General features: G+C 38.1%; 1 protein-coding gene across 13 annotated transcripts in view; it reads left to right on the top strand.

The window, feature by feature from the left end:
- Positions 1-27,954, top strand: part of DMD (dystrophin) — a 2,022,811-nt gene that overhangs the window by 330,841 nt on the left and 1,664,016 nt on the right. For all 13 annotated transcript variants that reach the window (XM_047843142.1, XM_047843144.1, XM_047843153.1 and 10 more), the window contains 2 exons: positions 24,857-24,949; positions 26,583-26,660. In XM_047843142.1, the coding sequence (XP_047699098.1) occupies positions 24,857-24,949; positions 26,583-26,660 (171 nt within the window). The remainder of the gene's footprint in view (positions 1-24,856; positions 24,950-26,582; positions 26,661-27,954) is intronic.

Raw genomic sequence — 27,954 nt, 5'->3', positions numbered from 1 at the left:
TTTTTTTTCCAACGTTTATTTATTTGAAAGCAGCCAGAGAGAGACAGAGCATGAATGGGGGAGGGGCAGAGAGAGAGGGAGACACAGAATCGGAAGCAGGCTCCAGGCTCTGAGCCATCAGCCCAGAGCCTGACGCGGGGCTCGAACTCACGGACCGCGAGATCGTGACCTGGCTGAAGTCGGACGCTTAACCGACTGCGCCACCCAGGCGCCCCAAGAGTTTAAATGTACCTAGAGGCTACTAAGAGATGCCTGTGTTCCGTGAAAACATTAAAGTAATAGTGTAAGTAGTTGAAATGTGCCCCATTTGGTACACATTAGTTTCCCTCATGGTACAACTCAGTTAAAAAAAAAGAAAAAAAAGAATGTAGCTGAAAACTGATGAAGTGTTGAACAGCTTCACATTAAACACATATGTACTGAGTATTTGCTGTGTGCAATATACAGTGATAGTTGTAGTAGGAAATAAAAAAATTAAGATAATAATTGATTTCTGTCAGCTAGGACTTTATAATATAGTGGTGAGATGCACGCACACACACGCTAACTTTAATTCAGTCAAATAATGATTCCTAAATCAAAGACATGAACAAATGACTGAGGGAACAGAAGAATGGGGGAGATTAATTTTTTTATGAAGCTGGAGGTAAAGGAAGCGTAAGGCAAGTGGATGGGTATCAAGAAAGAATTCATTGAGACAAAACCTCAAAGTAGAGCGTTGAAGGGGAGGAAAAACCACTAAAGACAGACCACCAAAATGGAATCCGTAGGGTAAGAAAAAGAAAGAACCAGTGGGCAACTGTGGTTGGAATACTTAGAAGCAGGTTTTAGGACTATAACTCTGGTTGTACAGTATAGACTGAATTGGACGGTAATCAGGGTTTGGATATTATAGGTGGGAAGACCATTCTAGAGTTTATGTAACATTTTGGATCTAGAATCAATAGGGCTTAGCACTGATGCAATTCAGGATCTGAAAGAATGAGTCAAAAATAACTGAAAAACCTAGAGAATGGGGGTGTCATTGGATAAGATTGGGAATATGGTCGAGGAGCAGGTTTATGAAGGAGAGGTGATGAGCTGTATTTAGTATATATTGCATTTGATGTGTTGGTGAGATGTCCAAGTACAGATTTCCAACAATCCTGGCAAATGCCTGTCAAGATCTGAGGAGGAACATCACTGTGAGAATTTGATATGCGTGCCACCGAGGTAGTAATAAAGGCAAGATGCCATAATTAAAGATAACTAATTTGGGGGCAGCCGTGTGGAGTTGAAGCCATTTGGGAGATGAGATGGCAAAAGTATATCGCACACACTTCAAAGGAAAAGGGTGCCAGAAGCAAATCTTGAGAAGAGTTTACATTTAAAATATGGGCAGATAAAGAGAAGCTCACAAAGAAGCGTTCAGGAGAATATCAGGAGGTTGTAAAGAGTATGTGATCCCAAAGACAGCAGAAAGGGAAATAGTTTTCAAGAAGTATGTGACAACATTGGCTAAAGGAAGTGATTAATAGAAATTAAATTAGGGACTGAGAAAAGGCCATTCAGGGTTTATTTATTTATTTTTTAACATTTATTCATTTTTTGAGAGACAGAGGGTGAATGGGGAGGGGCAGAGAGAGAGGGGGAGACACAGAATCCAAAGCAGTCTCCAGGATCTGAGCTGTCAGCACAGAGTCCGACGTGGGGCTCGAACCCATGAACGGCGAGATCATGACCTGAGCCAAAGTCGGACGCTTAACCGACTGAGCCACCCAGGTGCCCCCCACCCCAAAGATTTTTTTTAATGTTTATTTATTTTTGAGAGAGAGAGACAGACAGACAGAGTGTGAGCAGGGAAGGGGCAGAGAGAGAGGGAGACGCAGAATCTGAAGCAGGCTCCAGGCTCTGAGCTGTCAGTACAGAATCCGACATGGGGCTCGAACTCACGGACTGTGAGATCATGACCTGAGCTGAAGTCAGTTACTTAACCAACTGAATCACTCAGGCACCCCTAGGTTTTCTAATTGTATTGATGAGTTCTGATTTCAGTGGAGTGGTAGACCATAACCTATGAATTCACCCATCCCATCCACCCATCTTCCCATCCATTCACTCCTTCATCCAGTAGTCATTCAGTCATTCTTTGGCACTTACACCTAGGCCTGGCATGGTATTAAACTGAGATTAGTGCTCACTGTGGCACCACATATACAGAAATTGGAACAATCAAGTGGGGCTTGAAGTAGATAAACTGGTAGAGGTAAGCAAAAACTTCTCTCTCCTGAGAGGAAGGGAAGGGGCCCAGAACACTGGCATGGAAGCAGCTTTGGGGGAGCTTCTTATAAGCAGATCAAAAGCATCCTGAGATTTCAGTAGTGTAGACTGGAAGAAAGGGAGGAAAAGCAGATGAAGCAGTACAGGGCCTGGGGCACTTGAAACATGGCTAAGAGGAGAGTGAGTGCTGGGAGACAAGGTAATATTTTAAATAGAAGCCTAGGCAGCAGCAGGATGGGGGCCCAAGAGAACAGTCCATAAAGAGAGGCAAATATTCGGGTCTCGGTCAAGAGGACCATGATGCAAGGCTGTGTCTTCATTCCGGAGAGATCCTAGAGTACTTTTCTGGGTTTCTGTTGCTTTCTAAGAAAATATTACAAGTTTAGTGGCTTGAAATAACAATTACTTTATGTCAGGATTTTCTGGATCAGAAATTTGGGAGGGTTCGGTTCACTCATTCTTCTAGTCTATATTGTATCAGTTGACATCTGTTGGTTGTATTCCGAGAGTGGATGGGATGGTCTGGAAGGTCCAAGACGGTTTCACGCACATGTAGAGTGCCTTTGTGAGGAGAGCTGAAAGGCTGAGCTCAGCAGGGCCTGTCAACCAGAGAGCGAACACATGTTTTTTTCCAGCATGATGGTTTCAGTTTAGTCAGTTTGCATACACAGCCGCTTAGGGCTCCCAGAGAAAGTATTTCAGGAAACCCAGAAATAAACAAAAGGCTACTATTAATGACCTAACCTTGGAAGACCCATAAGATCATATTCGTTGTATTCTGCTAGTCAGGCAAGTCACGAATAGCCACGCTTCAAGGGGAGGAGAGTTAGATGCTGCCTCTTGATGAAAAAAAGTGTCGGAGAATTTTGTGGCGATCTACAGTCCATCACAGCTGCTGGGAATAATTTCCTCCTTCTATTATATTACCCTCAGTATTAAAAACTCAGTGTCTTGCAGAAGAAGAAAGTATCAGTGGCTCCAGCTGTGAAGGGCAGAGGAAGGAAGGGCCTGACAAATAGAAGCTAGGAAAGAAGGAAGATTTGCAGCTGCAGGAAGGAAAGAGATAAAGCCTGGCAGGGTACCATTGATGGTATAGAGTTCAAGGCTCATGCTGACCGTTTATTCCTCTACAGTTTCAAAGTCCACACTTGGTATCAAGCAAACCGTCAGAAAACAACTTAGCTTCTATCCTGGTGAAAGATGGACTCTTTCGTAATGTTCCCCCCCTCAGCAATGGGTTAAGTATGATTTAAGAAAAAGGGACGTGAAAAGCTTTTCTGCTTTTTTTTGGAAACAGTGTCTGAAGATATTTCCTATTACGTTTTGTTATGAATTTGAGAATTGGCTATGGAAGCTGCTATGAGTAAAGAATAGACTAAGGCCTTGCCTTTCACACTGTCCTCTACAGTTCAGCAGCATCAGCATCACTGAGATTGTGTTAGGAGAGATTTTCAGGCCCCACCCACGACCTAGAATCAATCATCTGTGCACTTTAACATTTCTCGGATGTTTCCTGTGCAAACCGAAGTTAAGACACATGGGGCTAAGGGATATTTTATTATTCAGATCACAACAATGGACTCAGACTATGTTTGTTTGGATTTATTTGCCTTATAGCACTTCAGATTTTTTTTTTTGTTTACTATAAAAACTGCCATAGATGATATCATTTATTATATTAATTCCACTTTGGCAAAGACTCCAACGATATATTTATTTCATAAGTAAGACCAGTAGGAAAAAAAGTTTGATAATTTGTCTTACTGATAAATACTTATGCTTTCTACCAATAATATCTCCCAAGTCATGTTCAGAAGATTAAGTCTCTGGGATCTTAATAAGTACTTTGTGAAAAGGGTTTCATGGTCACATCTTTTGGAAATATGAACCATTGTTTTCACTATACTAGTTAATAGGATATTTTTACACTAGGCACTCTGTAAGAAAGGCTAGAATTTGCAATATGTCTTAGTCTGTTTGGGCTGCTGTAAGGGAACACCATAGACTGGGTGGCTTATGAACAACTGAAATTTATTTCTCACAGTTCTAGTGGCTGAGAAACCTAAGATCCAGGCAATGGTAGATTCGTTGTCTGGTAAGGACCCACATCCTGGTTCATCAATGTCCGTCTTCTTGCTGTGTCTAACTTGATAGCAAGGCCGAGGGATTTTTGGAAGTCTCATTTATAAGGGTACTAATCCTATGTATGAGGGCTCCACCTTTATGACCTAATCACCTCCAGGAGGCCTAATACCATCACACTAGGGATTAAGATTTCAGCATGGGAATCTTGAGGGTGGGTTGGGGAGGGGATATAAACATTCAGTGTATAACACAGCTTTTGGGGAGGAAAATTTTCCTCTATACTTCAAGGTTTTTCTGGCTGGTGTAAGAATTAAACTGACATTAGACAGATGAACAGGAAAAAGACGAATTTAATTCATGTGTTTGGAAGCTCACAGAAATATGAGCCTCAGAGAAGTGACCACAACAGGTGGCTTTTATACCTTTTACGGAAAGAAGCAATAAATTTGTGAGACATTGACAAGACAAAAAACTTTGGTCTTGGGGTAGTAAAGTAAATTGGTGAAAAGGTTTGTTTGGACAGCCTTCTAGGCCCTGGATTCCCTCTCTCTGGTTATAAGGATATTTCTTTACCTCCTAGTAGAGTAAGGGCACTTTTCACATGGGAGACTTATTTCCTGCTTTCAGAGAGACAAAGGAGGGTCAGAGTGTCCTTTTTACATTTAAGTAACTTAAATTCAAAATAACCACTCTGCCAAAGTCAAAGTAAGGTATTTGGGGGAGGCCTGCTCTGCATACCTTTATTTGTTATTCATTCATTCTTGAATGAGAGAGAGTGCGAGCAGGGGAGGGGCACAGAGAAAGGGAGACCCAGAATCCTCAGCAGGCTCCAGGCTCTGAGCTGTCAGCACAGAGCCCGACGCAGGGATAGAACTCACGAACCTGAGATCATGACCTGAGCCAAAGTCAGACGCTCAACTGACTCAGCCACCCAGCCACCCCAGTGGAATATACCTTTAAAAAATGTTTGTCTACATTGCGAAAGTGACATAAACCATTGTTTGCTTTATTTCCTAGATAGCAGAGAACACAGAGCTTTGTCTGGAGCCTAATTCTGTAGCTTTATTTAGCCAGGAGTTTGCCGTATAGACTTATTCTGCCTTTTTATTTTTGATCTCATGATGACCATATGTTATATTTGGGTTTTACATATTTGTGCTTCACTGTAAGAGCCTCAAATCCATTGTGAAGTTTGGAAAGGCACGGTTTGTAACGGAATACAATATAGTAATAATCACAACAACAACAATAATAGCTGACATTTACTGGGTACTTACTGTATAGCAGGCTATACGCTAAGTGCTTTCTGTGGGTGACTGACTCTACTTAACAACCATGTGAGGTATGCTCTCTTATCCCCATTTTTACATGGGCAAACTGAGGGTCAATGAAGTTAGGTAACTTCCCTAAGGTCACAGTGCAAGTGATGCGTCTCCTTCATCAAGCTTGCACACTGACTGACAAAGAGACTCTAGAAAAGGATTATTTTTTTTAACTTACTAAACTTCTTCTTGTGCTTTCAAGTGTAGATCACAACTCTTGGCTGTTATGCACAACTAGCAAATTTAAAAGCAATCACTCTCAAGGCTTTTGAATAACTACTGTTCTCAGTTTACAAACAAACACGCCACGTTAAGTATTTCACATAGCATCCATAGATTCAATAAATGACTTTTTTCTTTTTAGGTACTGTATTTCAACTGTTTGACAAAACTGCTCAAGCGATATTAAGAAGTTGAAGAAGGGCGCCTGGGTGGCTCACTTGGTTAAGTGTCTAGCTCTTGGCTTCGGCTCACGTCACAATCTCGTGGTTTCGTGAGTTCGAGCCCCGCATTGGGCTCTCTGCTGACAGTGTGGAGCCTGCTTGAGATTCTCTCTCTCCCTCTCTTTCTGACCCTCCTCTGCTCATGCTGTCTCTCTCAAAGATAAATAAATAAACTTAAATTAAGAAGTTGAAGAAAAATTCCATGGAAAAGAGCTATCTTACAAAACCCATATTAACACCCTTAATACAAAAGTCCATTAGTTCTCCATCACTGAAGAACTGGAAAATGAACAAAGTTAGGGAGAATCTAAGATGATTTTTCCCCCTGACGTAATTTCTAAATACTGCTTGTGCCATGGAGTAATCTAGTGAATCCTGTGGACCTTTTCTTAGAATATTGTTTTAAAATTCATACTATGAAGTACATAAAGTTACAAGGAAGAGCAATTGTATTACAATACAATTTTAAAAATACTAAATATATTTGTGGTGTGCTTAAAGGTAAAATTGTTTGTTAATGCATTAACAAAATATAGAAGAGGGTTTAATGGCCACTGTCATTTCCAAATGGTCATGAGTGTAAGCAGTATCTGAAGACACTTGGAACAGGTGTCATGTGTTATAAAAAAAAAATCTGTGACTTTTATTTGTGACAAAAGTCTCAAGTACTGTTAATAATGTTCACTTGCCTAAAATCATATAGAAAGAAAATGATACATTTCTGTTAGTTATTATAAAAAATAAACATGTAATTTTTTTCCTGTCCAAGTTCAGGGATCCTCTGAATTCATGAACCTCTTTCCCTTGTCCCTTTGATTCTCAGGTTGAGAACCTCTCAGAGTTTAGAGCTAGAATGAGTGCCTTTCCTTTTATTTGATAGCAACTTTATAACATGCTATTATTTCATTTTTGTCTCTATTTTTAGGAGGCCCAATGATAAGTGTTTGTTAATTTGCGATAGTTATTCTTAGTTTATACAGTTTTACTATTTTTGCGTCTTTTCCCCTCGTCTTCTTTAGATACTAGACACAGATTAGGAGAATGTGAGTACTGAGGATATCCACAGAGAATAATCAGTTTAATCCACTCTGCTTTACTATAAAGAACAAATGTTCAGAGAGGCGCCTTGATGAACTCAAGGTTACACAGTGAAAGTGCTGAGCCTAGAGTGGAGTTTCTCAAAATGTAATCTACTTTATACCTGCGTCAGAATCACCTGGCAACCTGTAGTTTTAATTTTTTTTAATGTTTATTTTATTTTTGAGAGAGAAAATGTGTGTGTGTGTGTGAGAGAGAGAGACAGAGAGAGAGACAGAGAGAGACAGAGAGAGAGGGAGACGCAGAATCCGAAGCAGGCTCCATGCTTTGAGCTGTCAGCACAGAGCCCGATGTGGGGCTTGAACTCACTGCAAACTTACAGACTGCAAGATCATGACCTGAGCCGAAGTCAGACGCTTAACTGACTGCGCCACCCAAGCACCCCACAACCTGCAGTTTTTAACAAGCTCATCCAGTCAGTTCTGATATATACTAAAGTCTGAAAAACAGAGGCTTGAGTCCTGAATGCCTAGTTTCAGGAGCTGGTTTTCTTCCACTAAAGCATACTGCCTGCTAGCTGTATAGAAATGAGGAGGAAAAGAAATGAATCAAAATCACAGAGAGGTCTGTAGTCAGTAACCTCAAGAGCCCACATTTTGCGATCTGTTTTTGAAAAGAGGATGGGTACTTATTCCCATGAAATCAGAAGGAAGCAGGAAAGAGAACATAATGGAATGCCGTGTGCCCTGAAGTCCCAGAGGGCAGGGTTCTGTAACCACTTCAGCAATTATATATGACTTTAAAAAGAAACTAGGAGAATGAGAAACTGAATTAAATCAAGACTGATACTGATAAGACAAGTATGATGAACATTTGAGGGAGACGGGGAGACACATCTGATGGTGAGGTCATAGCCACCATGAAGAGAAGTTAAGAGTTTACAGGAATGGGATGAGGCTTTGGAGTCTCCCTGTTGCCTCTCTTGCCCACCTTCATAAATTTTCACAATAACCAGAGAGATCTTTTTAAAATTCAAATTAGATCATAGCCTTCCTCTACTTACAACTCATCAAAGTCTGTTGCATTTGGAATAACATCTATACTGTGGGTTACTCCTTATCCCTCCTTGGCCACTAACTGTTTTAGTTCTCTTCTCCCTGTTTCCCCTGGTGCATGCTATTCCCTCTATCTGTAAATCTATTCCCACCTCCCTTCTTCAAGTGTCTGACTGTGTCTCATCTTTCAGACTTACCTCATATGTTGCCTCCTCAGAAGGGGCTTCTTATCTATGTCAGTGGCCCTGAAATTATCTTTTATGCAACTCTGTTCTCATCTTAGCGTTTGAAATCTTATAATCCTTATTTACTTAATTACTTACCAATGTATTAACTTACTTACTTGTTTCTTGTTCATCTGCCTGAGGAGACAGTAAGCTTCAGAAATTGTTGTTCACTCAAACCTCATGTTATGCCTCTCTTATTGTAGATAATAAACATTTGTTGAAATTTAAAGTGGGATAAGAGGGTTGAGAATAGTAATCTCTGGTTAGAGGGAGTAATTCACTATAATTCATGGGGCGGAATAATTCAAAGTGGATGAGGAGGCATGAACTAGCTATGTGGATGGATGCAAAGTGATGTTCAAAGCCATGATAACATAGCAGGTCAAAGAACTTTGAAGTGAAGGCATTGATCGTTATGATGTTCAACAATATGTTGGTCATGATGACATGTCAGCCTCTAAGTTTCAAGGGGCTTATGTCACATTCAATTATTAGGGGTGACAGGTCCATAGTCATCCTCGGTTGGAGTCTTCTCCTGATACAGTGAATTCATGTTGTCTATTTCTGCTGTTGGCCTCTCTGCTAAAGTACTAGCAGAGATGATCGGAATCTGTCAAACCTTTGGATATCATGTCCATTCCTGTGCCTTTGTCATCTCAATTTACGGTTGCCTCAAGTGTCAAGGAGCAACCCTTTACTTTCACTTGCTTTCACAGTTTGTCCATTATTGATTCTACTGCACTGGTGCTACTGAGATGGGGTAGGGTGGACTCTCAGTGTCTTCAACCTCCCAGGCCATATCGTAGCAAGCCAGGCATAGATCTTCTCAGCTCTGAGATTACACCCCACATATCTAGAGTCTCTGAGACTTGTTCCCAGAGTTGGAATGGGATGATAGAGTCCCTCCTCAGAAACTCATAATAATGGCTATTGGTCTTATGCACTATTATTCTTTTCATTCCCATGCTTTTTCCAGCTAGTAAACTGTGGGATGAGGCAGACTGTTTCTATATCATATTCCAGTTTTCCCCAACTCTTATTTATGGCATAGATAACATGTCATTGGTACTCAATGTATTGATGATTTTTCAATGCACACCTTTGATCTGTTCCATAGATTTCAGACGCTTACTTAGAAACACAGTATTTAAGCCTTAGTATCTTTTCCTTTGCATCTTTATGGTAGCAAACTGATGTTCAGGGAAGTACCCACACATAGTTTCCAAAAACAGAGGGAACCACCAGCGAATATGCCAAAATATTTACCTGCTACATGATCTTAAATATGAGGGATGTCTTAGTCCATTCAGGCTGTTACAACAAAATGCCAGAGACGTGGTGGCATACAAATTACATTTATTTCTCACAGTTCTGATGCCTGGATATCCAAGATCCAGGTGTTAGCATGGTCAGATTGTGGTCAGGTTCTTCTTGGGGTTGGAGGCTGCCAACTTCCTGTTGTAGTCTCACACAGTGGAAGGAGCTAGGGAGCTCTCTGGGGCCTCTTTTATAAGAGTACTAATTTCATTCATGAAGGCTCTACCCTCATGATGTAAGCACCTCCCAAAGACCCCACCTCCTAATACCATCACAGTGGTCACTGGGATTCCAGTGTATGTAGTTTGGGAGCAGACAGTCAAACCATAACAAGGGATAAAAGGAGGCAAGCCTTCAACCGGTTATGATTGCAGGCAAATGAAAATCAAGATTAAATTCTATGTAAGAAGAGTCTGTGATGGAGTAACTGAGACAGAGGGCATAAAGGCAACTGTTCAAAATGCTTTAAGGTTTTAGAGGACATTGAAGAAAGAGTTAGGAAGTAGACTGATAGTGAGAAAGAGAGGAAAAATGGATCAAGATAAAAAATAAAATTAGGCAAAAAGACTGCAGATTAGGGAAGAGTGGTTCTGTCCAGGGCTGGGATTGAAGCTTACAGCAAGGAAGCAGGGCAAGGATATTTTGGTAAGTATAGTGTGTGGTTTGAAGCATCTTCTAAACATCAAATAGGCAAACAAACAAACAAAACCCATTGGGGATAAACTTCATCGTCGATTTGATTTTTTTGGTTCCGATTGGCAGTTTTTTTTCAACCTGGTGCCATAAACTGTTAGGAGAGTTTCATCTGAGGTGTGTATGTGCTGTTGACCTGTTGTGCCATTTGTTAATGCCTGTAGGTTTTGTAAACGAGTTGGTGTTGTGTTTCCGCATCACTTTGTTTTGTTTTTCATTTTATTATTGGTATGTGTTGCCTGTTATATGTCAGTTGAGCAAGTATTCTTGAAACTTTATGACTGTTACTTTTCTTCAACCAGTTCAGGATCATGCATAAAAATACAAGAGGATTATAGCACTTTACCGTGGCTGTTTTTGCTGTATTAAGTCTAGTTGGGTTTTAAAGATTAATTTGTAGTCAGATTGGTTTTAGTCACTACAGAATACACTAACGAATGCAATGTCCACTTTAATGATCATGTGTATTTTTAAGCGTCTCTGAGGAGTTGTTAAGATTGGGCTATGAGAAGGTTGTTGCTAGTAATTGAAGTGTTAATTATACAGGATGATGCCTGTTTTGTGAACTAAAGGAGATACAAATATTTAGGGATCTGTATTATTTTTCACACACGCATTAATGAATCAATTCCTTTTGACCTATTTCCTCATGGATGGCCCACACAATTACATTTGGGATAAAATAGGAAATGGACAGGTAGATAAACATAAATATCAAGGAATAGGCTTTTGATAATTTGCTTCTAAATCCTTGTTCCCAAAACAGTCATACCATGCTGAGTGTATTCCATAAAATGAGGAGGTCAGGATAATTCCTAGTGCTACACGATGGTAAATACCCAGAGAGTTAACTATGCTTTGCAAATTGCAAAATTGGCTATATTTGAAAAAACATCTTTTTCTTCCTCCTTTGATTTAGATACAGGCACATTTTAGCTTCTAGCCCTGATAGTGCAGGCTAGGATAAACAAGACTGTGGGCCCTTAATGGGACCATAGTTGGGAGAATGCCAGCACAGGAGAGTCTGTTTTTAATAGAATAAAGCATGCAGCCTTCTCTATGATGCCTTTTTATTCCAAAATAAATTCTTAAAGATTTTTTAAAAATTATGCAGGGAAATGTTTATCATGGGAGGTTCAATAAAACCAACAAACAAAAAATGATAGAGTTGGGTAGGGATGAAGCTATAGCCTATAGAGTCAGAGAGAATGGATTTGAACCTGAGTTTAAATTCCTGGGTGAGTTTACTTGAGACTTCTGAGTCTTCATTTTCTCATGTCTAAAAAGGTAGAAACAATATCTTCCTCGCTAATTGCTCCTAATATCAAACGGAATAAGTGTGACACTGTTCATAAAATTCCTAGAACATCTCAGTTTAATTAAGAAACACTCCAAAATGGCACTTGAGTTGATAAAGGAGGAGAACATGGTGCCAAGGAGGAGGAGGCAAAAAGGAATAGAAAGACTAGTAATATAAGATAATTCCAGTTTGAAAATAATGCGTTTATGTATAAACAGAAAAAAAGTCTGTGCAAAAATATACCATTATGTTGATGCTGGTTGAGTGGTGAGATTATACTGTGTTAGTTTCTTTGTGTTATTTTTCTGTATATCATTTTTTCCATAAAGTACATTTCCTGGTTTTAAAATCAGAAGAAACCGTTTTTAAAACCAAGAAGTTAAAATGAATATATTTTCCATTTTAAATTTAACTTCACATTCCTGTTTAAACCTTCATCTCAGATCTTACAGGCTGAGATCAATAAATCATTGCTAATGCATTCCCTGTAATATTTAAATACAAAAGGCCAAGAGTTGGTCATTCGACCTGGTAAGTGAGTACCAGCCTTTTAAAAAGTTGTTGGGGTGCCTCATTTTAGCTCAGTTCATGATCTCATGGTTCACGGGTTCAAGACCTGCACTGAGCTCTGCAGTTACAGTGTAAAGCCTGCTTGGGATTCTCTCTCATTGCCTCTCTCTTTGCCCCTCTCCTGCACTTATGATCTCTCTCTCTCTCTCTCTCTCTCTCTCTCTCTCTCTCGATAAATACATAAACTTTAAAAAGTTGCTAAGTATTTGGTATTCTTTAAAAAATATCTGGTGGTTATTATATTTTTAAACCAAAATAATTTCACTTCCCTTTTTGCTCAATAATATTTTTGAAAAGTTGCTATTTTCATGAAATAAAACATTTTCCACAACATTGTTTTAAAATTGGCAAATATTTGGTGTGGCTGGGTGAATTACTGAATTAGGCACCTTTTATAGTTAAGTTATGTGATAGTGGAAAAGTCCTGGTAAAAACTTCTACTCAAATAGTTATTAAAGTATTTTTTCATATTTTTTAAATAAACAGGTGCCTATTAAGATTTTCTAATTAATTTACAAGACAATTTAAAGTTTTTCATATGAGCTTTGTGAGGAAAAATGTCAAGCCTAAGTACTTCCCTTTGACTGTTGTTCAGCTTAATTTACTTAAAAATGTGTTATTCTAGAAACACTAACCAAAGGTGACAGTTTAATTCACAGAGAATTCTTTTTGACTCACTATTTTTGCTTTGAAAATGTCTGAATGATAAACCACTGGAAATTAGAGCTTATAATGAAGGAAATTAGATACACAGGAATTTTTTTCTGAAGTGACAACAGAGTAAAAAATCTAGCAAACAGGAGAACAAAAGGTCTACCTTTTCTTTTTTAAATTTTTTTTTTTCAAAGTTTATTTATTTTTGGGACAGAGAGAGACAGAGCATGAACGGGGGAGGGGCAGAGAGAGAGGGAGACACAGAATCGGAAACAGGCTCCAGGCTCTGAGCCATCAGCCCAGAGCCTGACGCGGGGCTCGAACTCGCAGACTGCGAGATTGTGACCTGGCTGAAGTCGGACGCTTAACCGACTGCGCCACCCAGGCGCCCCATACCTTTTCTTTTTTAAAGTAGTCATAAGATCCAAGTGAACCTCAAATGAACATGTTGAGCAAGAAATACAATCTTTGTTGTATTTGTGGTATGTGACTACCACAGAAGAGTTCATTTTATTAAAGGTAGCTTTAGAAATCTTTTAAGGTTGACAGTACTGCATTCTTGATTCCATAAAATTGACAATCAGAAACCACAGAACTTTGTTAATTTTAATTTCATGTTGGAATTGGAGGAGCTGTGTCGAGTACATTGACTATGTTCTTTTCCAGATAACTCATTGAGTCTATCTCTAGAAATAGTGATTTTTTGCTCATATTCAATTTCGGCAGTAACAATGCTTCCCAGCTTTAAGTTCTGTTTCACAAAAATTATGAAGCTTCTCTTACAAGTAATTCATAAATAATTTATCCATATTTATATATTAAAGTATAATTTTTCAGACATATTTCTCCTTTGTAGAAACAAACGTTTATGTACAGACATTTATCAGTTAGCTAATGCTAATGCTATGTAACAACTACTTTTAAACTCAGTAGGTTAAAGCACCTAGTTCTTCAGCTGTCGGGATTATTCACGTGTCTCTAGTTAGCCATCAGTTGATCAGATGTCTTTGCTGATCTTGGCTGAGCTCTCCCACATGTCTGGCTGTCAACCAGCCAAAATGACGTCATCTGGGATTACTTGGAAACTTGGCTCTGAATCACATGTCTCATCTTCCAGCTCTCTAGCTCAGTCATGTTCTTTTGGTGAAGGTAGAGACATGAACAAGGGAGCAAAAGTGTTCGAGCCCTTGTGAGGCCTGCCTCTGAAAGTAGACCACTATCATTTCCACTGCATCCAATTGGCCAAAGTAAGACAATGGCCAACCCTGCTTCCAGAGGCAAGTTAGAGCAGTTGTTCCTGAACAACACAACTCTCTCGCCAAGTATTATTTCCACACCAGAATAGTTCTCTCAGATTTTTGCATCTGCAGAATTAGGTTGTAAACAATGCCAATATTGGTCTTTCCTAAACAATATTAAGTACCTTAAAACATCAGTGTAAATATTAGTGTGGAAAATACGGTAAAAACTTCAAAATTAGATGCCATGCTGTAAAGAATTAATACAAAAGACCATTGGACATTTGCCCAAGCTCCTTTGGGTGGCAAACCAAGTTCCTTCTGGTGTGGGTTCTCACACATCTCCCATCCCATCCTCTACCATCCCTCCATGTGCCCTGTGCTCCAAGAACTGATTTATCCCAGTTTCTTGAATATTTGATGCAGTTTAATTTATTTGATCCTTAGCATCTGAAGTGCCTCTCTGCTTGGCATTCTCTTTCTCTTTCCACATCTACCTGTTGATTTCCTATTTAACTTTGTAAATTTCAATTCAAGGACTTGTGCTTCTGTTACTCTATCAAAGATGACATCTCTCCTTATTTGTGCTGACACCATATTTATAATACCTCTATTGACAGGGTTATAACACAATGCTATAATTATATTTGCTTAGATGCAAACCTTCTTCCTGACCATGGCCAAAGCTTGGAAAACAATGTCAGTATCTTGTTTTTTTTTTAAATCTTTTTATCTTCCCAATTATTCCCAGCACCTGGAACAGTATAAAGTATTTGAATAGTATTTATTTAATTTAGTTGAATAATTTCACTACCCTCCTCCTTTGATATGTTAGGAAAATAAGCAAACTACCACATAATTTATTCAAGTTCACACAGTTGGAAAAAGAACTGCAATTAAATAAAGGCCTATTTGGCTTCAGATGCAATATTCTTTAACATGTGACTATATGAATCTCACATGGAAGACTTTGGATAAGTGACTGGCATGTTTGAGTGGATCTCTCAAGAAATAAGTGCACTGATTGCCCAGGTAAAACTTTTCCAATTTCTTTGATCTCATTTATTCCTCATCAAGGATTACCATTTAAGGATTGCTTTAAATATATCTATATTTTGATCTGTAGTCTTTCTAGGTTTTCGGTGTGGGGTATTGCGTTTGTTTTTTTAACGGAATTAACATTAAAAAGCCATATCTTCCTTATACCTTAGATTAAATTCTTCATTTTAAAAACTTGTTTTGGTCTCTAGAGCAGTATTTACCAGATTTATTGAGGATCTCACTGCTTGGCATATGGGACTCCTGAACGAGTTAATAGAATCCCCCATAAGAGTGATATCACAGTAAAAATTTAGGACATTGAAGAATTTTCCTAAAGTGCATATGTAGAATTATCACTGTGTTATTATCCTTCAGTTACTAATTCAACCTAAAATTAAAAGCAATTTTGTTCGTAGGCTGTGTAACTGCATCTGACCTTCAGAAACTTCAGGGGAAAGAAAAAGAATAATTAGTTAAATTATCCCCTACTTTATTGAAAGATTGTGAAAATGAGCAAGTAAAATTTATGTCACACTGACCCTGAGTGGCATCATGGTCATAGAAGCCCAGCCCAAATAGTGGTTACAGTGTAGAGAGTGGTTAAGAAATCTGGAGATAGACTGCTTGAATTCGAGTTGGTATCTACCACTTTTTCACTGCGTGGCTTTAGTCAGGTTACTTATGTTCTCTGTGCTTCAGCTTAGTCATCTAGAAAATGGGAATGATTTTAATTGATTGTTGTGGCAGTTAATTAAAATAATCCCTGTACAGTGCACAGAATTGTGACTGACTTAAATTAAGCACTTAATGTGTATTACTCATATCTTTGTAGAACATAGGAGGATGAATCATATGAAATAGCCAATATTAAACCATATTTGACTTCAGAATTGTAAGTTTCATATGAATCAACCTATTAGAAGGAAATGGAGTTATAGTGGTGACAGAAGCTCTTACTTAAATATTCTGCCCTCTGTGACTTTTGTCCTTTCTGTGGGTCTCCTGTTTTCTTGACTTGGCACTGACTATTGGCAGACCCTCCTCATAGCCATGGAAGAAGAGAGAATGAATAGTCCAAGGCTCACTTCCTAGTGGGTAGGGGCAGGAAATGATTAGGAAGAGGCTGTAACTTGTCATGTAATTGTCCACACAATTGCAATGCAGTACAATTGAGAAATTATAAAAATGTTAATTTTATAAGTAAGTTTTAAACTTATTAATTAAAGGCATCCTCAGAAGGTCTCCTCCCACTGGATCTTATCGAGGTTGAATTCTCCTGCGTCCCTCTGTATTTTGCCTGGAGCTAAGTGCCAATAGTTGGCCTTTCTCTAGTGAGCATGTCCATTGTGTTATAGCATTCTTTTTTTTTTTTTTTTTTTTTTTTTTTTTTTAAGAATCAGAGTGTTATTTAGATGCTTTGAAATGAAATGCTTCCTCTGGGAAACCTTATATTGTGCTTTTTCTGTCACAAAAGCTACTGTTGGGATAGAATATAACCAACCCTCCTTTCCATTATTAGCTGTCTCAACCTTAAATCCTATGTTTATGTGATTTAATAGAGAAATCAAATTTAACTTTCAGAATTTTAAGTTTATAGGGCATATTTAAGGGTGGTATAAGAATGAAATCTTGCCATTTGTGACAACATTGATGAACCTCGAGGGTATGATGCTAAGAAGTAAGTCAGACAGAGAAAGACAAATACTATATGATTTCACTTACATGTGGAATCCAAAAAACAAACACAAACAAACAGACTCCTAAATACAGAGAATAGACTGGTAGTTGCCAGAGGGGAGGTGGATGGAGGGAATGGACAAAAATAGGTGAAGGGGATTCAGAGGTACAAAAGTTATAAAATAAATAAGTTAGGTGAAAAATATGGCACAGGGAATATAGTCAATACTCTTTTAGTAATGTTGTATGGTAACAAATGGTGACTACACTTATTGTGGTGGGTAGTATAGTAATGTATAGAATTGTTGAGCCAATATGTTATACACCTGAAACAAATGTAACATTGTATGGCAATTAAACTTCAATAAGAAATTTAAAAAAATTAAAGGCAAAATAAGATCATGAACTACAATCATGGTTTGTAATGTTACCATATATTTAAAAATAACTATTTTTACATTAAAGTTATGTCTAGAAATGTAAGATAGAAAATTCCTTACCGTAATGATACTACTTTTTCTTTCGAAAAGCCTGGTAATTGAGTTAGCACTGACCTATTTAATTTACAGATGAGAAAACTCAGGCCTAGTTTAAGAATTCAGTTTCATTACACACCATGTTAAAGACAGACCTGATCAGACAACAAACTATGCCAACTTTCGGTTAAGCACACTTTACTTTTGGGTTTCTAATAGACCATTTACAGATAATGACTTGATTTTCATTAACTATTGTTGGGGCTCCTGTAGAAAGTTCTAATGTGAAATCTGGTTGAATCTTTTCTCGTGTACTTAATAGTATAGTATACATATTGGATCCTAGTGATTATGTTTTATAAAGACTTCCTGCCAAATAGCATTTTATATCTGGAGAGATTGTAAATCTATTATATTATCAAACTTAGCTCTTAAACACTTCTTAGCTCCAAGGAATAACTTGGATTTTTCTTGATTATCTTTGTATCCCAGATTTTAGTGCTTGATTATCTCTGTATCTCAGATTTTAGTGCTTTACCTGGTATATAGAAGTCTTTAAAAGTATTTGATGTTAAGGAATAATGAATAATATATATTAATTTTCAACTGTCAATTCCCACAGAACATTCCAGGACTTTGATACCCTTTTTGTAGAATAGGAAATGTCTCAGCGATACATTTGACTCTTTCATATGACCTTACCAATGATAGAAATATAGGAGACTTGGGGAGGAACACTTGGGTTTTTATTTATTTTCTGACATGGGCGTCCCTGACATTGATCCCTTGTGTCAAAGAAAGTTTGTTTTCCTGTCTGGGGTGTTGTATGTCTGTGGTTTCTTCCTCTAGGTCCACTCTTTGCCTTTTCTTCCCTGCGAGGCTGACCTCTGTGGACCATATCAGCAGACTTTCTTGTCCTCTGGCTTCCAGTTGGATTTGACTAATGGGAGCATTTACAGGAGGTCCCAGAGAGAGGAAAGAAAGACCAGGGCATTTATTAACTTCAGGGTGGCTGCATTCATTTGCCTGCTGTCCAAGCTCCTGTCAGGTGACTCTGTTAGCTCTCTCTTTGTTGAGGGACCAGTAACCACTCTTTCTTTTCAATCCTGAGTCTAGGAGTGATAATAGCCATTCTCTACTACCAGTTATGGTGGTTTCTTTATTCCCTGCCTTCATCTTTGTAAATCGTCCCTTATTAAACTCTCTTCAAGTTACCAAAATCCTGCTAGGACCCTGTGACCCATAAAGCAAAGTTCTATTCTTCACCTCCAGGTGATGGCATTAACAGGAAGGAGGAAGCAGAGAATGTTATTAGAGATTATTAATCATTTTCTGTGCCAGGCCACATGTTGGACACCTTGTAATTATGAACCATTTAATCCCCATACTAATACTTTGAAGTTGATTCCTTCTGTTACTTTGAGGCAAAATTTATAAGGAGAATTATGGAAAATATGGATTATTTGGCTTAAGAATTTTGGAACAAATTCATGATAGCTGACACTTATTGAGTATATCTTATAAACAAAGCACTGTTCTAAGTGCATTTAAATCTTCACAGGATTACCACAAGTTAGGTAACAGTATTTCTTCATTGTGTAGATCAAAAGGTAAGGCACAGAAAGCTTAAGTTATTTGCTCAATATCACGCAACTGGAGATATGGCAGGACTGGGGATTTGAACCAAGACCTTCTAGGTATGAAGCAAACACTTTCTTTTGACATTATCATACCTTCCTTTTGTTTTGTAAAACAAATTTCATCAGTGCACCTTTTTTCTTTTTTTTAATTTCCAAATTCCCTCTGCCTCAACCTGGTATCTTTCAGTCATTAGTCTCCTAAAAAGAAACACTAAACCAACATTGTTTTTCTGTTTTTAAGAGACTCCTTTCAATGCAAGATTAATCTGTGGTACTAAAAGTCAATATAGTGGTCATTATTGAAGGGGCTAGTACACAGAAGGGGGTGTGAGGAAGCTCCGAGGATGCTGGTTGTATTTTATTTCTCCATATAGGTGGTGATAATATGAATGTGTTCAGTTCATAAAAGCCAATTGAGCTAACTCTTTAGGTATGTGCATTTTCCTATATGTATATTACACCTCGATAAAATTCTCTTATAAAATACTTTTTAAAATTCATACTTAAAAAAACAATCATCTATGAAAACAACCTATTTAGACTATAATGGGTTGTAATAATTTTATGGGAGGTGATCAGCATCATCCACCAATACATTTTGAATTATTTTTACCCTTCTTTTTGGTGTTCCCAGTGTTTTTGGTATTTCCAGTATCTAACGATTTGTAATCACAGAGAAGTATCTTGATTTTCTGACCAACAGAGATGTCCAGAGGCTGACCTTTCTGTAAGCAGAAGGCCATGCTAAATAACTCCTGTGCTCTTTACCTCTCATTGGAATATTATATTGATCCCTGTGTATTTTTCAGTTAAGGGATTGATAACAACTGTGGAGAATCAGAAGTTATTTAAATGTTTTCACAAATCCATTTCTGTCCCTTTCAATTTTTTTTCACTTTGATTTTTTGTCACTTTGTTTATCCCACTTGCTAATCAACCTATCTGATTTTTTTTCTTTTGAACCTTGTCTGTGCATCTGTATTTCTATATATCATACTGACAATGATCAGGAAGCATTATTATCTCATTTTATAGTCCTTTCATCTTTTTATTTGGGTTAGCAAGGAAGAAGACAATATGTAAGTGAATGCAGTAAACTGCTGAGTAATATCAAAAGTTCACCTTTTAAATAAAATACTAGTCACGAAAGGGATTGAAGACAGAGAGCCGCAGGGTCATATGGCCCAAAGAGAGTTTAATGTTTTGTGTGTTTTACAAAATAATTTTCATATACTTGAAAGCCATTACAGATAGGGAATTTTAATTTTTTTTTAACATTTATTTATTTTTGAGACAGAGACAGAGCATGAACGGGGGAGGGTCAGAGAGAGGGAGACACAGAATCTGAAACAGGCTCCAGGCTCTGAGCTGTCAGCACAGAGCCCGATGCGGGGCTCGAACCCACAGACCACGAGATCATGACCTGAGCCGAAGTCGGCCGCCCAACCGACTGAGCCACCCAGGCGCCCCAGATAGGGAATTTTAAAGAAATATTACTGTTTTCATGACATAAATGTCACTTGCAACAAAAAGACATGGTAGATGTAGAAGATGAAAAGGGAGGTAAACAAAAGATTTAATGAAAGGTAACCCAAAGAACAAAAAGAGAGAGAGAGACAGAAGGAGGGAGGGAGGAGAGAGAGAGAGAGAGAGAGAGAGAGAGAGAGAAAGGGCTTGAAGCCTCTGAGTGCCATCCACATTTACCAGTATTAGTAATAGAATATGGAGTGACATATTCTATCCTTGACTTTCACTCTTACAAGGGTACCAAACTAAGAAAATCAGAGTACACTGTATGTGAGCTCTACATTTTCTAGTAGACTCAATAATGTACCAGCATTGTATTTAATCTGGGATTTGGCCAGACAGAGAGAAGTCAAGGAATAATTGAACAAAACATAACAAAAAATCCTGTATTTATTGAGTGCCTACTATCTGCCCAGTCTGTATACCACAGCACACTGTTCCATTTAAGCCTCAGAAGAGTGCTCTGAAGTGGTATTATTTCAATCTCCATTTAAACAGAAGACCATGGGGGAGGGGAAGGAAAAAAAAAAGGTTAGAGAGGGAGGGAACCAAAACATAAGAGACTCTTAAAAACTGAGAACAGGGGCGCCTGGGTGGCGCAGTCGGTTAAGCGTCCGACTTCAGCCAGGTCACGATCTCGCGGTCTGGGAGTTCGAGCCCCGCGTCGGGCTCTGGGCTGATGGCTCAGAGCCTGGAGCCTGTTTCCAATTCTGTGTCTCCCTCTCTCTCTGCCCCTCCCCCGTTCATGCTCTGTCTCTCTCTGTCCCAAAAATAAATAAACGTTGAAAAAAAAAATTAAAAAAAAAAAACTGAGAACAAACTGAAGGTTGATGGGGAGTGGGAGGGAGGGTGAGGGGTATGGAGGAGGGCCCCTGTTGGGAGGAGCACTGGGTGTTGTATGGAAACCAATTTGACAATACATTTCATATTAAAAGATAATAACTAAAATAAAATATTATTGCAAAAAAAAGAGTATATTGTGCTTCAGAAAGGCTAAGTCACTTGCCTGAGACAGCGAAGCTGGTGAATAGAGGACTTGAGTTTAAAAGTCAGCCATTTCTGCCTCTCAAAACTGTGCTACTTTTACTATATCATAGCTGTAATGTTATGGAATGAGGATTTGAATCTAGGAAAGAAATGAAAACCATCCAACAGAAATGAGATGTTTTGCTTTCCCCGGGGTCTTTATACCACAGGAAGAGTAAGACTGAGCACCTGAAGATCTGTGAAGTTACAGGCTAAATACTGTACATTTCATTGAGCATCACTTTAATTAGACCTAGAAGAGGAAATGTCACTCGTAAGTGCTTGAAAATACTTTTAAAACGAACATTAATTCAGAGAAGAAGGTAAAATCCCCATGAATTCTTAACATAAAACATATGTGTTTATAGACATTTTGAACCTGCTGTCACTGCCTAATTTATACTGCCAGACCTGGGGTAAATTCATTCCATCTCATCTGCTAGAAGGATGCTTTGATGGAACATTCTGAGAAGCACTCTATTAGAGAATGTGGATATAACAAATAGAAATTGGATTTCAATTATGATACTTTAGTATATCATTTATCGTATGAGTTATGAAAGTTATGTATGATAGCTAGAGCTTTTTCTCTGTCACCTCATTGCTTTCGAGGTGCCCCAAATAGATGTGCCTGGAGGCCTCTGATTAGCCTACAGTCCTTCACTCCCTCTCCATTTGTTTGCTTCCAGTTTAAAAGAAAGAATTATAAAATACCTTGGCCTGTGTATATGAGCTTGGATCAAAGCAAGATCCCATTTGCCTTGTTTTGACCTCTGTCTGGACTCCTTGTCCCCAAAGCATAAGCTTTATAGTCTTTATGTTGTGGATGTAAGATGATCCTTATGGCCTTGGGGTTCATGCTTTACTCTGTGCCTGAATACTTACCTGATTCCCTGTTCCTGCCCTTCTTGAATAAACATCTTGCCACCCACATCCTTCCTGGTTTGACAGACTTTGTTATCTATCATCTATCTATCTATCTATCTATCTATCTATCTATCTATCATCTGTCTGTCTATATATCTATCCAGATACATATTTGTTAACAAGAGCAAGTATCTTTGTCAGGTGAGTATATATTTTTTTTTCTTCAAAACTTGACACATTTCAGTGTGCAATATTCTTTTTGTCGATAAGTTTGGAAGCCACTCACTTCTGAAATGCATCTGTAAAGTTTTGCTCCTGGATGAAACAAAAGAAAAGAAAACAAACAAAACAGCCAACAGCATTTTCGAGGCTTCGTAGAGCTTCAACCAATTTGAAAGCATGCATTCATTTTCTTTTGCTTATTAGTAGAAAGCTTTCCTTAAAGTTTCATAAAAATGGCATGTTGTTTTGAGATTTACTTGCACATAATGTGTAGTCAAGGTGTTTTTAAAAATTTCAGCACATTCGTATTTTTATGTTGTCTTCTTTTCCCCTGAAATTCTTAATCAGAACTATTAGAGGAGAATTTACAAATAATAGCTTGCAGTTATCTTTGTCAAAGCATCTCTGTGGCTCGATTTTCAAGGGTGGCCGTCGGACTGGTAGCGTTTTTGTGGGGGATCTGTGTTCTCATTAGGTGAAACACCAAGGTATTGACAGGATTTGTCATTGACATGGCTACCATGCAGTAAGGAGAGCTTGAATCCTATGTCTTTAATCTTGGAAACCTCAGGGATGCCCTTTGCCTGGAAACTAAAGCTGCCCTTTGTTTTTCTTGACCTGTGTGAAATGTCAGGTTTGCACGCAATCGAGGAAGGCTTGAGACAAACCCACTCACATGGAAAGTAATGTTAGACGCATCACCTGACATTTGTGAGGAAGTATTTCATGGTCCCCGTACTATGGGCGTTCCCACAGTTATATGTTCCTGGGTCCCTTTTACTGATTCTGTGTAGTATTACCTTTTGGGAATATTTGTTTTCCCTGCTGGACTCAAAGTTCTATAAGGGCTGGGGTCATGTCTGGCTGATTTACTAGTGTATGCTCCTGCATCTAGCTCAGGTTTATTGGTGCTCAGTAAACATCTGCCACTGATAAATTAGGGCTTTCTAGAGAAACTGACTGATGAAAGAGATGTGAATGATTTCATAGGAAGGGATTTTAGGCTTTCAACCAGAAAAAGAAAATATTTGAGAGCATGACAGAAAAATAAAATATTTGAAAGATAATCAGATGGAAGGAGGATAAGGCCTAGAAAGCAGGGTATGATAAACTAAGAAGAACAAGCCTCTCAGGAGTTAGACGGATCCAGACAGAATTTTGGCTTTACTGTCTTGGAGTTTTTGTGACAAAGGGCCACATGTTCAATCTCTTTGTCTTGTCTCTAAGATGAGTATTTTAGTGCCAGCCCACAGCTATATCACAAAGATTTTAAGATCCACTCATTTAGTGAATTGTTTTTCATGAGCAGTTGCTACAAAAATTCCAGATACTGTGAGCGGTTATTCTTTTTCCTTCAGTATAATTCCCAGGTAAAGAACTGAGGAAAATAGATGAAAAAGTGTCACAGGGCCATTTCAACTCAGTTAAAAGCAGATATTTCTAACATATGAGCCATGCAAGATGAAAATGGATCATTCTGAGATAGTTTCCAAAGTGTATATTCAGAGAGAGCACTTTCTAGGTGCAGGATGGTGGGCCCTATGATAGAGGTATACCAAACAGTTAAATTTTAAGCACCTGCCCAGGGCAAATTGTATGTGGTCTGTTTCTTTGTGTGTTTACCTCTCTCTCCTTCATAGAACCCGCTTTTAAAAAGTTGAGTTAATTAGACCAGTTAGGCTACAGATAATCCAACTCACCTTATTAAAAAAAAAAACAATTTAAATAGATTTGACCTAATGATGATATATTGCTTTTTTGTTTTTTACTTGGAGGTTCTCTTTTCATTTTTCACCCTTGGCAGATTAAGAATTAGATACATTACATATTCTTTTTTTTAATGTTTATTTATTTTTGAGAGAGAGAGAGTCAGAGCATGAGTCGGGGAGGGACAGAGAGAGAGAGAGAGAGAGAGAGAGAGAGAAAGAGAAAAGGAGACACAGAATCTGGAGCAGGCCCGAGGCTCTGAGCTGTCAGCACAGAGCCTGATGCGGGGCTCGAGCCCATGAACCACGAGATCATGACTTGAGCCAAAGTCAGATGCTCAAGCAACGGAGCCACCCAGGTACCCTGTTACATGGCATATTCTTAACCACAGCTTTCAATTTTAAAAGGCATAATCATGGAAATGGATCACTGGAAGAGTGCTTGGTTTAATTGGGTATATTTCATGTTTCAGTTTGGGAAGCAGCACATAGAGAACCTCTTCAGTGACCTACAGGATGGGAGACGCCTCCTAGATCTTCTGGAAGGCCTGACAGGGCAAAAACTGGTACGTGAATTATTTCTAAGAAAGTTCACATTAACCTTAGGGGAATTTACTAAGAAAAAAGAAATGAACTCAGTGTAGTTTTACTCGATCTAGTAAAATCCACTAATTTAATAATTACCGATTTAACTAGTAGTAGAGGACCTATTCCTGAATAAAACAATATTCGATATTACTTTTATTTTGGCATACTCTATCCTATATAGAACTAGCAGGTGACATTTTTCAGTAATGTAACTTACGTTAATTAATAGATATTACTTGCTCATAATATTGGGTATCTTTGTTATTGAATGTCTTTTTATAAGGCTTTTATTCATAATGATCTTTTAAGTTTCAGTTCATTTTTTTATTGTGACAAGAACATTTAACTTGAGATATGGAAAATGAAGAGTTGCAAGATGAGTAAATTCCAGAGAACTGCTATCCAACGCTGTGCCAATGGTTAATAATACCGATCTTCCTTGACTTACCATGGGGTTATGTCCCTACTAATCCATCCTAAACTGGAAATACAATTTGAAAATACATTGAATATACCTAACCTACTGAACTTCATACTTTAGCCTAGCCTACCTTAAACATGCTCAGAACACTTACATTAGCATACAGTTGGGGAAAATCATTTACCATGAAGCCTATATTATAATAAAGTGTTGACTGTCTCATGGAATGTAATGCTGTATGGAAAGCGAAAAACAGACTGGTTGTACGAACATTGGTTGTTTACCCTTATGATTGATTGCATGGCTGACTGGGAGCTGTGGTTCACTGCCCCTGCCCAGTGTCACCAGAGTATCATACTGGGTTATCACTAGCCTGGGAAAAGATCCAAAATCAAAACGTGAAGCACATTTTTTTGCTGAATGCCTCTCACTTTTGCACCATCATAAAGTCATGAAATCCTGAATTGAACTATCATGTTGGGGACCATCTGTAGATTTACTGTGTGTTTACAAAGTTCTTAAGATGTATATTTCATTTTAGAAGTAAATATGGTAGGCATCATAATGGCAGAATTTCTAAAACTCCACAACTGGATAAATGAGTTAATCCACATACTGTAATGTACTGTGCAAATGTCAGTTTTGAAATTATAGGATCAGATGGTATTTGGGGGATTGGGAGTGAGGGTTATATAACCAAGGATTATTGAGGTTTTGAGCTTCAGTGATGAAGACAGTTAAGGTAATGTTGACAAAAATAGTTTGTCTTAATCGTATTTGGCATTATATAATCTTTATAGGCTCAAGTCTCTTTTATATGTTCCTTAAAAGTGTGGAAATCAACTCGCTTATCTACCTTACTAATAAACCTTTATTGCAATGTTGTTTCTCTTCCTGGTCATGCTGTAATCCCCAGCTGGGCTGCAGAATGAAGAGATGGTAACCAAAATAGATTTTTTTTGAAGAAAAAAAAAAGCTGTCATTTTTTCTTGAGGAGAGGTTGATTCATGCTAAGAAAGTCCTATGACAAGGACAATCAACCCAGAGCACTTAAGTGTATTATATTAATGCCTCACAGCCTATGTTCATTTAAGATACTCAAACTTAGAAGTAAAATGTATAAATTGTTTCATTTCTAGTAGATTGTCCCTCTCTGCTGGGCAGTAAACATTGTTTCGTTTTGTTTTCAGCCAAAAGAAAAAGGATCCACAAGAGTTCATGCCCTGAACAATGTCAACAAGGCACTGCGGGTCTTGCAGAAAAATAATGTAAGTGGAGACCTGGACAGAGTCTGGATACCATGAGACAGCATAGTTAATGTTTGACTGAGGGCTTTGGCCCCAAATGCAGGGAGAGCTTCTCAAGTTCTCTTACAAATCACAGTAGTGGTTATAACGAGTATGCGTTCTGGTTCATGTGCGTCTGCTGGTGGCTAATGTGACTCAGCAAGTAAATGTACCGAGTCACAGAGGGCAGGGAAGGGTGTGACTCAGACCCGATAGGGCACTGTGTGTTGTTTTCAGATTTTACTTGATGCAGTTATATCTGAAGGACGTATTCACTCTTTTGGTGAACCTCAGTTTCTTAGAGTAGTGTTCTGTGCAGCAAATGGCTTTTACTAGGCTGAGTATTATTTTCTATGTATTTAAGTTTGCTTGAGTTAAGGCAACATTTATTAGATACCACACCCACGTATGAAAGTTACACAGAAAAATCACTCTTTCAACTTACAGAACTGCAAATTTGTTTTCTCTTGCTAGGTTTGATTTAGTTTAACTGGATGAACATGCATGTGTGGCATTAGAAGGTCAACAGTTATACCTAAACAAGTATGTAGATGAGAGGAGAGTAACCTTGAGATTCCTCCCTTCTACCACGATATTAGAGGCAGCCCCTCCTTTCTTAGCAACTTCCTGCAATCTTTCTCATCGACCAATATGTTTACCAGGTCCTTAGTAGCTTCCTAATTACATTACATCTCTATTTCAAGAATAAATTCAAATAAATTGCTCACATACTCTAAAAATAACCATCGTCAGTGATAGATTAGTTGTGATGTATACTCCCCCAAAAGTTATTCAGTTCATCTGGTACAGAGAGGGCATCACATGGGAAATGTTAGTGAAGGCTGTGTAGCATTTGGTTGATTTTGTGAATTTACAGTTATTGTCATACTTAATCTATGGAAATTGCCTTATAAAATCATTATAGATTTTTATCATTTTCTGAAGTGACTAACTGTATATTTTCAAATTTTGTGCAGGCATAATAAGACACTCTATAAAACATTTGCTTCAACATCAGTCTGATAGATGCTTTTGAAAGATCAATACCACAAAAATTGAGAATATTGTGTTAAAGATAGTAGAATTTACATGAAGAAAAATCTTTTTTAGATATCAGTTCCCCATATTCCATTACAAAATATACAAAGCAAGGAAGACAGCAGAAAATTCAAAGAATTACTCTATTAAGTCTCTTTCATGTAGGTGATCTCTTCCCACCAAGATAATATCATATTAAACAATTAGCTGTTGGATCACCTCTAAAATAGTAGATTAA

The sequence above is a fragment of the Prionailurus viverrinus genome, chromosome X (genome assembly GCF_022837055.1).
Source record: "Prionailurus viverrinus isolate Anna chromosome X, UM_Priviv_1.0, whole genome shotgun sequence".
Classification (NCBI taxonomy): Eukaryota; Metazoa; Chordata; class Mammalia; order Carnivora; family Felidae; genus Prionailurus; species Prionailurus viverrinus.
Note: the sequence above shows the minus strand (reverse complement) of the source record. Positions and strands in the feature narration are given on the sequence as shown.